Consider the following 15,001-nt stretch of genomic DNA (forward strand, 5'->3'; position numbering starts at 1 on the left):
ACATAGAAAATGGATGAACCCTTTTTTGTTTTTTGCACTGGGTGAGCAATGAATGGAATTTTGTCCAGTTGAAACAATACATCCATGCTCACCTCTCTAGACCTTCACCCGGAGCTGGTTGTACCCCAGGAAGCTGCACCCTGACATTTTTAAATCATGTAAATGAAAGTACAGATATAAATGAATCAAACCATCATAAAATTATCCCCTTAAACTATCATTTTTGCAGCTACACTAACTTGTGTTGTTACACCAGACATCTTGTTTTTATTGTTTTTAATCAAAAGCAGCTACACATGTCCTGGTTATCAACTTTTTACACGACAAAAGTTTGAATTAGCTTAGATATGTCTTGCAATTTAGTAAATCACTCGTTTGAAACCAACTAGTATTACTGAGGACAGTTATAAACAAATAAGTATACAGACTACATTGATATACATCGATACAGAGCCAATGCATCTCAGTCTTCTTGGGCTAGGGTGATTAGACATCCTGAAAAATTAAGGACTGTCACGAATGATGATCAGTTGTCCAGAATCCTGTCTTTCCTTTCCTGAAAATTACATTAAATCCAGGTTGTGATTAGTTATAGTAACCATGTGAAATACTCTTTTTGGTGTTGCGCACAGAGGGGCACTGTTGCGGCTCTCCATTAGCAGGGACTCCAGGGTTTGGCAATTGCACGACAATTCATTTAATAACTAGGATACAATTACACTTTAGCAGGATAAAAATGATAAAGTTATGACATTCATATATCCAAAAGGTCAGCTTCACTGTGACATTCTGATCATCTGCAAAAAAGTTCCAGTCATTATTAATTCTATTTTTCTTATCATGTAAATTAGTTCTGCGGGCAGGCAGGCAGCCATGAAGAGGACTAATGTTACATGGACAGGTGTGACAGGCACCAGGTTGCTTAAATTAAAAAAAATACAAATCATTTTACGAAACTAATAATAATAATTTACACACTGTTGCATAAAACACAGCCATCATGCTTCTTTTTTCTCATGAAGGACAGTCGAGGTAATGAAGAGTAAGTTGTTTTTTTTTTTTTTGGACTCATGACTCATGATGTTAAGGTGAACTTAACCCTAATCTGGTAACCCTAACTATGGCTCTGAAGGGAGTAGCAATTCATCACACACTGATGTTGATTTCAGACTATAGACACCCTTTGGTGCACCTGTCCATCTAAAGTACCAAACACAATGACGAGAACATAACCTTTTTGACCATCACGCACCTTTTTCCCAGAAGTCTTCTGTTTCAGTGAAGCGTGATGCAGCAGGTTTTTTGGAAACCAGAGTGAATGTGTGGGCGACTGAGGGACCTGCGGACTCCCTGAGAATGTTTGTTCTGTGCAGGGCGACGGGGCGAGGACGAGCATCACGCTGGACTTTGGCGACGGCCATGCTGTGACCTACTCCAACGTGAGCTCCATTGAGGACGGGATCAAACACATCTACAAAACCGTGGGGATCTACCGGGTGACCGCCACCGGGGAGAACAGCCTCGGCTCTGAGACTACCATGCTCTACCTGCATGTAACATGTGAGCTACTGAGGAGTTTGTTTAAAGATACAAATGTATTTATTTAGATAGGAGTTTTGTCAGTTTTTTGCACTCTCGAGCACTCTCGGCTCTCTCTGCATTGCACTTTTTTATCACATTCTGTTGAAATGAGCCTTGTCAGCTTACACACACTAAACAGCACGTTCTGTGCTTTATTTCTGCACAGAACACACTCCCCTCCCATAACCAAACAAACAAGCGAGATGGAACAAACCCCACTACATTTATACTCACTGCAGCTTATGCTTCACAGACGCTCAGCCCATGGAAGCCTATGCAGCCTCACATGTAATGGCGCTGACCACCCCTGGTGTATTCAGGGGATGACAGATGTAACAGAGCTGACTTATTGATCAGGGAGCGACGCTGCCCCCACCAATCTGTCAATTCTATGTGCCAGCCAAACAAATAGAGCCACCGCAGGCTCAGGAGTGCCACGGATGAAAAATAACACACAGATGGCGTCCAACGGTCCCAGCGCAGGAGATAATTCTGAACAAACTCATCCACACTTATAAAGCCACTCTTTTTTTCTCCATTTGAAACGATAACGTTGTTTTTTTTCCTCCCCTTCTTGCACATTGCGCGCAGTGCATCGAGTTCACCATGTGATGTATATGTGTGCCTGAGTAGGTCAGCTGGAGTATATCCATCTCTCAGCTCCCTTTGTGGCGGTGAGGAATAAGGAAGTGAACCTGACTGCTGTTCTGTGGCCCAGCCAAGTGGGAACGGTCACCTACATATGGTGGATTGGAAACAACACCGAGGTACTGTGAACTCAAGACTTTACTTCTCTCTGAGCTTTTACTTTGTTATGCCTTTGCCCAACTGCAATTAAGTAGGATGCTGACTCTTGCGCTCCAAAATGTGAGAATCATTATTTTGTTAAGCTATTTCTGTGCAACTAGCTTGCAAGAACCGTGGCCTCGTTAATCAGGTTCAATATAAATTGTGGAGCATGCTGATGTAATAGAACTCAAAGCAGCTAAATCACTAATAGTCAGTGAAGTGTATCCATCCTTTATTTTTACTCTTAATTCCTTCAGCTAAGGTCTGAAACTGCTTTGCAGAGCTGATCGATCCCACAGTTGAAGGGTCAGAAAAGACACATTTTTCTACTAATCCCTGGTGGCATCAAGCCATGCAGACAGTTTGATTTTTTTGCACACAGATCTTGAGATGTCTGCCTTTGAAATGTATTCCCCTTTATATAATGCAGGAAAGTGCAATTTCTTTTGTGCACATTAAAGCACAGAATAATTATATGTTAAAGGAAAGTCAGCAAAGTCTCTCCTGAGAAAAATGTCACAGTTAATCAGAAGCAGTGGATATTTATAAAATGTAATGTAAATTATTACATAATTGCATGTAATCACCTAACAGTTTTTTAACAGTTTTCACACAAATTTACCTGCTAGACTATCTTTAGATGCTAGCAGTAAGCTATGTGTGGCTGATTCCCTCACACTTTGCCTGGGTCATGTTCAGCCTGGACAAAATCTACAAAAACATATGAGCATTGAACACCTATGCAGTGGGCTTTATGCCAATCCTGCTGATATCTATCCTCCAGTACTAACGCAGCACAGCATTGATATGTCTGGCTAAAGGTGTGTAATGGTACCTGATGGGAAAAAATGCATTAGATGTCACCCTTTATATTTAACTTGTGTTGTAAAATTATATGGAAAATTGACATGTACGTAATTGAAAAGATATATTTTTTTTCTAGTGTGCAATCATGTGTTTCATGAAATGGTGAACCACCCAGGCCAGCTTCTAAAATGTTGGTTGAATCTTAGTAAGATGTTATTTTCTTGGCAAGAAGAGACTAAGATGTCAAGTCGCTTAAACGAGTCAACTTCCATCTCTCTGCATGCTGTAAGCCCTGTATGGAGCAAAGCGCCCCTCTCATTATCTGTCTTCGTAATTGCAGCTAAGTAAATGTGTTTGTTCGGCTCCATCAGGGGCCCTCCACGAGGACAGCCCGTTATGTCGGTTTGTATCGCAGCGCGGCGGGATTAGCATCTTATAGCTTTTTGAAGAGCAAATGGAGACGTGAGTGATGACAGGAAGGAGCTGCTGGTGTCACACAGGGAATCCTCTGTGGACCCCGACACTGTGCGAGGCAAGGCACAGAATGCTGCAGCTCTCGCAGTGTGCTCATATGTGTGTGAACGTGTGTGTTTTTACAGTGCACTAGCAGGCTGACACCTCTATAGTGTAAATAACAGCAGTGTGAGACCGGCGTTGATAAGGGTCTCTCACCGGAGGCCCCAGACTCTGACTCTCCTCATCTCCCCCTATCTCCTCTATGTCTTTCTCTCTCTCTCTCTCTCTCTCTCTCCCTCAGCAGCCAGTAATCACCCTAGAGGGAAGTGTGTCATGCACGTTCCCCCGGGAAGGCATCAGTACAGTTACTGTGCAGGTGTCTGTAGGGAATTCCATTCTGCAGGACAGGAAAACCATCGCCGTCCACGGTGAGCCAACTCTGTGACTGTGCTGCTCTGTAAACACACACAAAACATGTCTCACAATAGTCTACTGTATAATGATTATTTAAGAATAACTTGGCTATGACCCTCATAGCTAATAATTTTGTAATATTGTTCCCAAGAGTTGCCACTTTGCATTAAGTTTACTTTTTATCACAATTTTATTAGATTTTTTTTTTTAAACTAGTGCTGTTCCCGTTCAAAATATTCTGTTCAAAAATGTAACATATGAGGCATTATTATTCATTTAACTCTTCAGCGTTACATTAAAATTAATGCTCCACCTTGAATAAACCGTTGCCTGGGGCCCACACTTTCATAATCGGCCCCTTAACAATCCACCCCAGAGAGTTACAAAGCAGCCAGAGTGGCTGGTCATAATCTGTTTTTAGAGTACGCTAAAATATGATCCAAAAACAATTTAAGGGACAGATGCAGTATAGTGAGGCTGTGTGTAACAAAGTCTTTATTCATATTTTATCAGCACTGCCTACATTTAAAGTGTGATCAGAGTTAGTTGCGTGTCCGATGCTGTTTTCTTCTCCAGTGATTCGGCCCACTTATTCACGCTTAAAGTAAGCGTCTGTAATGTTGTTAAAGTGGACTGCATGCAGTAAGCTGAGCCATTCATTTCTAAACAGCCATATTAGTCACTTGTGTTGACGTAAATACCATGGTTATATATTAGGCAATGGATTTAATTAGCAGAGGTAGTTTTCTGATAATATTATTATTATTTATAAGATAGCATGGCAAAGTTAAATATTTTTTCTGTTCCAATGTTTGCGATCTGGTTAAGCACAGATTATATTGTAATGTGAGGGATTTACAGATCCATTGTTGTGGTGTGATCAGACCAAATGCTAAGAAAATATTCACGTTGCATTGCTCATTTTGATCGCGGGGTTATTCACTTTTAAATCATGTCTACTCGCATGACGCCATAAAAATGACTGCAAACGCGCTGGACGCAGCTCGCTGAAGTTCACCGCGCCGTGTCTAGCGGAGCTGATGATAATGTGAGCTGCCAGTGTAGGCTGCCTCAGCTATCAGGGAAGCCACATGCAGCCTCTGCACAGTGCCTCTGAAATCACAAAAGTACAAAAAACACAAAATCAGCCACACCAAGAGTCCGAATCATGACAATGAACTCAAAACAAAGGGATTTCTCTGCGATCCGTCTACAATAAATGAATCAAAAGGACGTTGAATTAACAACATAATAACCGTCGTGTATAAAGCCTGAGCTCATGCTTGCCCAATGCTTGTTCCCTGTGTGGAGGTCAGATCAATCAGATCTGTGCTGTGCAAACATTTTTCCAAAACTTACCAGGTAGTCTGACTTTCTTGCTCACTTCCCTCCACGGCAGATCTTTTCTTGTCCGGTCTCAGTGCAAGTAGGTATGTTATCGTACAAGTCTGGTTGTCCACAAATGGCCACGTTGGGTGATTATTATCCCCTCCTCAGTGACATTAATGCCTGATAGGCTTTTGCGACTGCGAAATTGCGAAATTGATGCTTGAGTCCATTATTTTCAGCTTGCGTGATTGATTGTTGCTTGACTTGAAAAATTTTGCGTCTCATCATCGACCTTGAACGTAATCCAGTCACACTGAAGAACAGAAAACCTGTGTTGACCGCGTCTCCCAACTCGTCCAAATGAACTTTTATGCCTTTGTTTTTTTTTTTTGTTTTTTTTTTTTTTTATTATAGCAAGTTGCTGCATCGTACCAATTCCCATTTTGCTTACGTCTGCTCTCTCCCCATGAGATCACGCGAGCGCAGTTTCAGTATGCAGGGCCATGAAGGCAGAGAGTGCTGAAGCTCTGCCCCCACCGACACACAGAGCAGTGTTCGCTGTTTATTGCAAAAAAAAAAAAAAGTGTTATAATTGAATTGGTTGCAGGTCCAGATTGCACCAAATATGGCACTGCACTTCCTCAGCAACCTCTCAAGCATACAGCAGATCGGATGATATTGCTGTTTTGTTAGTGGAGCAGAGAGAGGCACTGAGATGAGGCACTCGAGAACACTTATACAGTCACATCCTACGGACTGTAATGGAAGACTCAACCTGAGTCCTTCACAAGAAAGCTGCATTCCAGCAGCGTTAAACTACTTAAACTAATCATCCACAGGCTTGTATAGGAAACCAAGAGAAAGGGAAGGTCAGTCCACTCACATATGGCATTACAAACTGTGACATAGAGCCCCTTTATTGAATCGGGTAGTTGCCACATCTGCCAGCTGTTGTGGAACTCTCTTCTAACCCATGAACGAAAAACCAAACCCAAACGCCAAAGTCATGTTTGAGCTAACATCACGGTAGCTTTGTGCTGCTTCGTCATTATCACAGCCTTGATATATGTTTCTGTTATCTAGAAAAGTTTGTTATACTGTAAACATTATCTATGAATGCCTCATAAATAATGTATTTTTTCTAAATGATTGTTATTAACCATCAGGGAAGCTGTGAAAGTAAATGGCACCTCCTAATTGCTGAGATCTGGGAACACTAAACACAGTTGCTCAGATATTCAGATGGGTTTTCAACTATCCACCCGGTTTCCCAAAGACCTTTAAAAGAGAAAGAAAACAGTCATATTAAATCCCAGGATGTAAACACCCATCACAAATTACAGATGGACTTCTGCATCTACAGTAGACCTGTTTTACACTATACTTGTACATACAGAATTCCTGTCCAATAAAGAATTACAATGATTCACAACCATTAGAGCTCTCCTTTAGAGACGCAGTGCATCGTTGTGTCACCCACAGGTCTCTAAGGCGCTCTGCTCAGGGTTTGTTTAATTGTTCCTCACTCCAGGCTCGAGGCTAAAGGAGTCCGTTCTTTTGCAGTTGTTCCTCCTAAACTTTGAAACCCACTCCTTTTGGGCTTAAGATCTGCGGCTCCTCCAGACATCTTTACGACGCAGCTGAAGAGCCACCTGCTTGTTTTTAACTCTGTCTGTTATTTAGAGATGCACTATATCGATAGAGGCATCGATATCATTTATTAAGCAGGCTGGTTGTAAACAGACGTGACTGTTCCAATTTAAATACAGTTTATTTGCTGGTGTTATTATAAAGCTCAGTGTTACTACTGTTAGTAACCCTCATCCAGTCGGTCATGATTGATCAGACACTGTGCCACAGCAGTCCCAATGCATAACATTGCCTTTTCTAATCACCATATCGGATAGTGGACATCAAGCCTTTGTTTTTGTAACATTGCTGTGTTTCCCATTGCTCTGCCATTACTTTGATGAGATTTAAAATGAGCAAGAGAGCTTAAATATGAAAACAAGACACAGGTTGAAATAGACTGGGGCTGTCAAAATAAAACGTTCATTTTGATGACTTAATTACATGCTTTCCACTCACTCACCACAAACTACTCTCTTCTCAAAGGAGCCACGCCACTCTTATAAACACCAGGAGTCAGGTTTGGTGGATAACATGAAAGCCCCAGATTCTCCTGCAGTCCATCCCATTTTAGTCTCAAAAACACTTGATGGAAGTGTTGACAGGAGCACCACTTTGTACAATTCATGTAGCAAGGAATCTTCTAGATTATTGGATTAGATTATTTTTTGATGCTTTACAGTCCCCCCCCACCCAAAAAAAATTCATCAAAAGTAAAAAAAAAAAAAAAAAAGAAATATCTTATCTCATTTATTTTATTCCTCGCAGAATATTTCCGGTCACATCTGCTTGCCTTTTCATCCAACCTGGACGACCACAACCCTGATGTTGCCGAATGGAGGCTGGATGTGAGCCGAGTCATCAGGAACTCTCTGATCCAGGTGAAGCTCTCCCTCTCTCTCTCTCTCTCCCTCTCTCTCTCTCTCTCTCTCTCTCTCTCTCCCTCTCTCTCTCTCCCTCTCTCTCTCTCTCTCTCCCTCTCTCTCTCTCCCTCTCTCTCTCTCTCTCTCTCTCTCTCTCTCTCTCTCTCTCTCCCTCTCTCTCTCTCTCTCTCTCTCTCTCTCTCTCTCTCTCTCTCTCTCTCTCTCTCTCTCTCCCTCTCTCTCCCTCTCTCTCTCTCTCTCTCTCAGGCCCTTTCACAGAAACCGTTGGTTTACTCTGGTAAATACTGTGCTCGCCTGACAGGACCTCTGACGGTCTGTAAGTGCATCGTGACCTCCCCGAGGCTTTGAGACATGAATCTGACTCTTATGATGATAAATGACAAGGCAAGAGGGAGGAGAGGGGCAAAAATGCAGTTCAAGAGCACGCTGATTGCAGTGGTTTGCACACACACACACACACACACACACACACACACACACACACACACACACACACACACACACACACACACACACACACACACACACACACACACACTGCGAGTTCAGGGCTGTGCAGTAACAAGGTTATGGATGAAGCATACAGAAGAATAAATGTCAGTATGTGCTTAATGTGTGTGCAGCACGGACCTGAAGGGACGCCGGAACTTCAGTGCTTTGCTCCCTGTCAAATGTAAGACATGATTCAAACCCACACACGGTATTGTCAGCTGCAGGTTGTGCCTCATTAACTTCCTGATTTCTTTTTACAGCACCTTCAGAATGTCAATACTTCTGTGATTCTCAGGAAAAAAGCAATCTGGGCCTTGCATCATATTTTCACACTTTTTGATCCGGCAAAATCAAAATTGATGCCAAAAATATACCCGGCTCCTCAGTCTTCAGTGAACATGTCTGTTTTGTTATCTGTTACTGCCATCATTTCTTCATGACAACCCCAGCCTGGAAGGCAGTAAAGAAAAAAAAATGAATAAAAAAAACTTTCAGATGGAAATATGACATGGTAGCTTAAAAAAATCACATTCACCAAGATTCAATGCAGCGATTCCATGCGAGAGCTGACAACAGAGGCTCCTGCAGGAATAAAGAGATTCAGTAAATTACTGAAGAAGAACGGTACCATATATGCATCAACATTCATCTACGTGGTTCTCCTAATAAAGCATCTGAATAGAGAAGGTTTAAATGTTGTACTAGTGCATGCATAATAATAATAATAATCATCATCATCATCGTCGTCCCTCATTTCCCTAATAGAGACCTCACATATTTGACATAGTTGTTCTTCATTGCTATGAAGAGTCTCTTAATGATCTCCAACTGATAATCAGTTATGGGATCTTTTATAGAAGAAAAACAAAACAAAACAAAAAAAAGCTATCCCAATAAAATATGGCAGTCGGTGTGGTACCAGAGGAGTGAAACTCTTTCTTTGACAACAATCAGAGGCCATTTAAATGAGAGCATTACTAGACCCAGTCATTGCTTCTCCTGTCTTGATTTTAGGTGGCAGACAGTTAAGAGATATTTTGCTGTGTAAAATCTGGGTTTTTAATACGGGGGTCCACATTCCCTAAGGGGCCCTTAGAGTCAGTGCATGGTGGTCGCAACTTATAGTTTGATAATATGGTTTTGAAAGTTTTGAAATATTTTGGAAAAAAAAGTAAAGGTATCTGAAAATACTCATCAACAAAAATCCAAGATATTATTAGCAAAGACAACTGGGAAAAAGAAATAAAACGTACACAACGCTGATGACAGGCGATCCACGATTCCTTGTGCAATCATGCAAGCAAGTTAACCGAAGGTTATGCTATATCAGTGTGCAGTGACTTTCCATAACAGCGATCTGGTCCAAGTACAATGAAACGCTACTTGAACTGTATTCCAACTTCACGAGGGGACAGTTGTCTGATGTCACACAACAGTGGCAGCACCCATGAGGAGCAACTTGGAGCACTTGGCAAGTGAATGGGATAATACGACATTTTTCAAATATAAATGTGCATAAAACAGAATCTATAATGGCGTCTTATTATCTTGTGTCATTTTCCCTACTCTGTTTATTTTACACATGCACAGAGACTGAACTGCTGATGGTTCACTCATATTTAAACATGCTATAGAGATCATTTTGGTAGGCAAGTTTTTGATAACTTGGTGTCGAGGACCTGGAACACTTGGAGGTTGACAGTTACGTAAATGTCGACTGGGAAATTTCAGCCTCTGACTGAAACACAGCTTTAGCTGTAATATTAATCCCATGTGTGTGGATATCCTTGTGAGCTTCTTGTGCGACTTAGTCATTATGGCCACATAACACACCACATTGTGTTTATATTTTGTAAAAGCACCTAAAAGCAGTCTAATTAATATTTGGCAGATTGTTCAAATGAGGAACTATCTGTTTGAAGAATTAGTACAGATACTTATGAATACAATCATGCCATTTGAAATGGTTTAGAAAACATTACATTGTTAGTTAACAGTCTATTAACTTTACATTTACCATTATTATACATATGTATATATTAACCAATGTTATAGCCAGTTTTCAATACTCAATACTACAAGCACCTTATGTGCAGGTTCAGTATCGAGGATGCACGCACCTCTTTTATTAAAACCTGTGTTCCCTCTTTCCCTGTCGTTCCCCACCAGGCCACAGGTGTGAGAGAGGATCAGCTTCTGGTCACCGTCCTCCCAGGATTACCCACCGCAGCAGAGTTTTTCCTCCTCCCCGACAAGCAGTTAACTGAGGGGAAACCAGACAAGAGCTCCGTTCATTTAGATCAGGTAAACTACAACCGCTGCTCTGTCTGGGTCTGCAACATAATCATGCCTTTTTATAGCTCGTGACAGTGTTTGTGTAGGTGGATAGATTGCACCTTGTTATCCTCACTTTACTTCAACCATAACCCCACAGTAATGTTTGAAACATTCTTTCCTTTTGTCTGTTTGTGTGAGTCACAGTTCAGCCTCTCTCTAAATGCAGCTTTTCCAGTAATTGCTCACTGAAAAAACAAAAAAAACAAAAAACATTCAAATTTAAGTTCCTCCTTCCTCCAGCAGATGCCAGTATAGATCCACTGAAGCATGTCCGGGTCTTTCCGTGAGTCTAATTCTAGAACACGCCTGAGGAATCTCTGCAATAGACTCATCAATAAGCCTGACAAGTATTAACAAGTTATCAAGGGGAATGACTCTCAGACTCCCTCAAGTCACATCCAGTGGGGTGTCGAGGTGAGGGGGTGGAGTGGGTGGAGTGGGTGGGATTCTCAAAAGTGCCTGAATATCCAGACAAAGAAATTGTCATGGTTGATCAGTTCACTAAATCACCAGCGCATCAAGATGGACCGAATTAGCTTTGAGCCTCATGTAATAGATAATGATTGATAAAAAAAATCTGGATCTGTGGGAAGAATTCCACGAGCAGCGTCCAGGAGGAAACCGGGAAGGAAATCGATTTTTGCTCGTCCATCCCTACTCACACTTCCATCCCCTGGAAAGATCCTCTCCCCTACGAGTCAGCGATAAATCCTCATTCAAGGTTGGCATCTTAAAAGTGTAGAGCGTGCTCTACCTATTAGGATGTATAATAGATTTACTGACCCCGGTATACAGTGTGAAAAAAGAAATTAGTCACAGCATAGCCTAAATTTAAACTGCTAGGAAATATAAAGGGAGGGATGAAGCCCTACAGAAGCTACTCATCATTCATATCACAATTAATTTGGCAAATGAGGCAGATAAGATAAATGAAGCCTCTGCAGAGGAACAAATGGGATCTGCACAGAGAGAATTGAGGATTTTGTTTAGCTTCGTGCCCTCCCTTTGCAGCCCCATTTATGCTTGTTTCACGAGTGGGGATTAAACAGAATTAAATAAGAGTGCTTTCATGGTATTGGAATATCACTTTAGGTTGTGCATAAGGATAAAAACCCTCGACGACTGAACGAAGAATCTGTGCGGACAAACAGATTGAGAGCGAATGAGGTTGGACCGTGGCGTTCTATAGTTTACCTTGGGGTAAGGGTAATCTGCCTGATTTATATCAAAGTTAGATGTTCTCAGCGCAGAAGGTTACGTGGCAGTTTGGAAAGCAGAGATCGAGTGAGGCTGCATCCTATGCATTATGCATCACAGTGGAACGGTCCCACAGACAAAGACTCTTACATAAACAGGAACACTCAGCCCGGGTTGTTGGTGAGGCAGCAAGGTTTCTTTGGGTTGCGGGTCCTCACACATAATGTTCAGCGCTGAAGGTGAATCAGAGTTGTGTCAATTCTATTCTGTGGCCGTTTTTTCCAGCTCTTCTATGCCTGTGATTTCCTTTTCCTCTGTCTGTCTGACACTAATGTTATTTTAAGATGTTTCACAAGTTAAAGTTAGACGTGTCATGCCCCAAAAATGTCTTTTAAAATGCTTTGTTGTTTTTAAACGGAAACCATATTTAGTCATCTCTTTTTGTAGTCAAGAATGGTGTCAACATGTCAATTACATAGTTTTTTTATTATTATTATTATTATTATTAAAAGGGAAAACAAGCTCCTTGGGGAAACACCAGAAATGCTCCTTTTTGTCTAAACCAGAAGGAGGGGCGGGTCGATGTCAAGGTTTGAATGACAGCAGCTGGCACGCCTCCAGAAACACAACACCAAACGAATGCTAATGCGGCTCCATCTGTTGGATGCGTAAATAGGCAGCTGTTTGTCGGATCAACTTTATAAGATGAAAATATGAACGTCAGCGTTGTGGTTACGGTCTGGTCTGCTGTCCCCAAGTGGCCAAAAAACAAACCTGCTTTAATCTGAGCTGTGTAAGAAAAAAAAAATCAGTTCACAAAAAAACAAGAGACCAAATCAAGTGAACTGTGCCAGATATATATTCAACCATCCTTTTAACCAACGTGTTACTGTGTGTTTTGCAGAAACATTCCATTGTTTGATGCAAGAAATTGCCATTAAACATGGTTCAGTTCACCTGCTTACTTCTCTCATGTTGTGTTCCATTCACTACTTGCCCACTGTAGTGTGACATATATCGGTTTTACAAACTGCACATGTAATTACCTCCTGCATGGAGGCTACAGCAACATTTCACGTCTCCAGCCTGATTGATGTGAGTGCCTTTTCATCCTTATTTCACCTGTTAGCATGTTGTTAACAGTAGTAAATGTCACTCACTTTAAGTTTTTAGCAACAAGCATAAGCAAGAGTGATTTCCAAAAGACATGAGAGAGAGGCACATCTCAAACATCCGTGTCAGGGAGGACAGATTACTCACATCCACTTGTTTATTTGGCATCATCACAAAAGATAAAGCGCTAATGCATTTTGGCACATTCAAAATATACATGTTCAATTTAATGATATTTGCAAGGGCAGAGTTAATGGACCCATCCCTGCTTCCTAGCCTCCTCTGTTACCTTGATTTAAACTAACATTTTTTTTTTTTTTTTTTTTCATGACGGGCCTCTACCCTGGCAATCACTCACAGACTGCCTAGGCAGATGTTTAAACCATAACACCTTCAGAAGTGTTGTCAAGGGCAAGTGGTGTTTGGTTTCCAATTATTTTCCTGTCCGACATAAAAAAAAAAAAAATGAATTAATCTGTGGAAAGTTTGATCATGACAACAAACAAATTTGCTCTTAAATGTCAGAACAGTGGTAACAAATGAGGTGTGAATACCTGGGATGGATGAGGCTGAGGTCTGATGATCTTGGCGACGACCTCTCTCGATGTATAAACAATTTTTTTTTTTTTTACAAAAATAAATTGGTTATCAAAGTCACGTCTCCCTCTGTGTGCCGACAGCTCTCCGAGGTTCTGCTTGGCGCCTTAAATCAAAACCTTGTCCAGTTCACGTTGCGGCCAGGGGTCCAAGTCACCGTGTATGCAGCGCACCTGTCAGCAGGTAAACCAACACAGCTGCATGAATATGTTTCGAGCAGCCCAGGAGGGCCTTTGTACTTCTGCAGTTAGTGGGACAGAACACAAAGCATGTAGACTATCAGGACACCTAGATACAGGACACTCAGGTATACTTTTATTATTTTTGCTCCCCATCTCATCTAATAACCCCACCCCTGTGTCTGATTGGCTCCCACCATGTAGCTACACAGAGACATTCAGAGAGTGAGCATCGTTACAAGTTTGTGTGCCTCTTCCTATTGGGGATGCTGCTACTGTCCTAAAAGGTCTTATAAGATAAAGAGTAAGAGAAGTCCATACTACTGTATATTGTATATTGATCATCTATAATTAACATAGGTGTCTATAATCCTGTTAAGTGCTCAGTGCATGATTCAGCTGGGTGGAAATACAGCTTGTGTGAGTTGTTACCTGCTGACACTCTGTGGCTCTTTGTCTCCTTGTCTCTGCAGCACCCCTAGTGGACACAAGCGAAAACCACAGTGGCTCTGCCATGCTAATGCTGCTATCGGTAGTGGTTGTGGGTTTAGCTGTGTTTGTCATCTACAAATTCAAGAGGTAAAGTGTTCATGAAATGTCATGTCTATATAGTCATCTCGCCGTGCATGATAGGGAGGTGCTGAAAGGTGTCACGGTGTCTTGACAGCTTTGTAAACAAAAGCTGGCTGTGAGGCTACAGAGGAGGTTGATAGCTGCCTGTCAAACGTCTTCACAGGCACTCGGCAGCGCTCCTTGGTGGAGAATTTGCTTTTCCCCTCACACATCTGTAGGGATCCGGTGCAAATTCTTTTGTCAGGCCATTCTTTGCAAAAGAAATGTCAGTCAGCCATCAGCCGCTATCAATATTAAGCCCTTTGAGCGAAGGCATTTGACCTTTCTGAAATGTTAAATTATGTCTCCTCGCCAAGGTGCAGTTTCGAGGGAAAAGGGCACAAACGATTGTGAAGATGTGCAGACAAGCAGAGACGGAATAAAACTTCACTTTTACAGACCTTATTACTTTTAGGCCCTTGAATTAGCATTTACATGCAAATGTGCTTAATCGCATATAAAAGTTACAAAGAAGTCGAGTAAACAAGAGAAGTTGTCTGGCTGCAGATGGTTATACATAATGTACTCCCAATTCCCTGGTTGTTTCTGTAGGCTTTTGTCTTTATCCCTTTGCCTCACTGTAAA

General features: G+C 41.6%; 1 protein-coding gene across 7 annotated transcripts in view; it reads left to right on the top strand.

Moving 5' to 3' along the window:
- LOC119026073 (VPS10 domain-containing receptor SorCS1) overlaps nt 1–15,001 on the top strand; it is a 183,179-nt gene that overhangs the window by 161,776 nt on the left and 6,402 nt on the right. For 4 of the 7 annotated variants that reach the window (XR_005077035.1, XR_005077036.1, XM_037110191.1 and 1 more), the window contains exons 19-25: nt 1,374–1,560; nt 2,215–2,348; nt 3,935–4,061; nt 7,774–7,886; nt 10,551–10,685; nt 13,709–13,808; nt 14,278–14,383. Coding sequence is in view for 3 of the 7 variants with exons in the window: in XM_037110191.1 (XP_036966086.1) it covers nt 1,374–1,560; nt 2,215–2,348; nt 3,935–4,061; nt 7,774–7,886; nt 10,551–10,685; nt 13,709–13,808; nt 14,278–14,383 (902 nt within the window). In the remaining 4 variants the exon portion in view is untranslated. Of the gene's footprint in view, nt 1–1,373; nt 1,561–2,214; nt 2,349–3,934; nt 4,062–7,773; nt 7,887–10,550; nt 10,686–13,708; nt 13,809–14,008; nt 14,109–14,277; nt 14,384–15,001 lie in introns of all 7 variants that reach the window. The other 3 variants (XR_005077037.1, XR_005077038.1, XM_037110185.1) reach the window with 2 other exon arrangements.

The sequence above is a fragment of the Acanthopagrus latus genome, chromosome 1 (assembly GCF_904848185.1).
Source record: "Acanthopagrus latus isolate v.2019 chromosome 1, fAcaLat1.1, whole genome shotgun sequence".
NCBI classification, from domain to species: Eukaryota; Metazoa; Chordata; class Actinopteri; order Spariformes; family Sparidae; genus Acanthopagrus; species Acanthopagrus latus.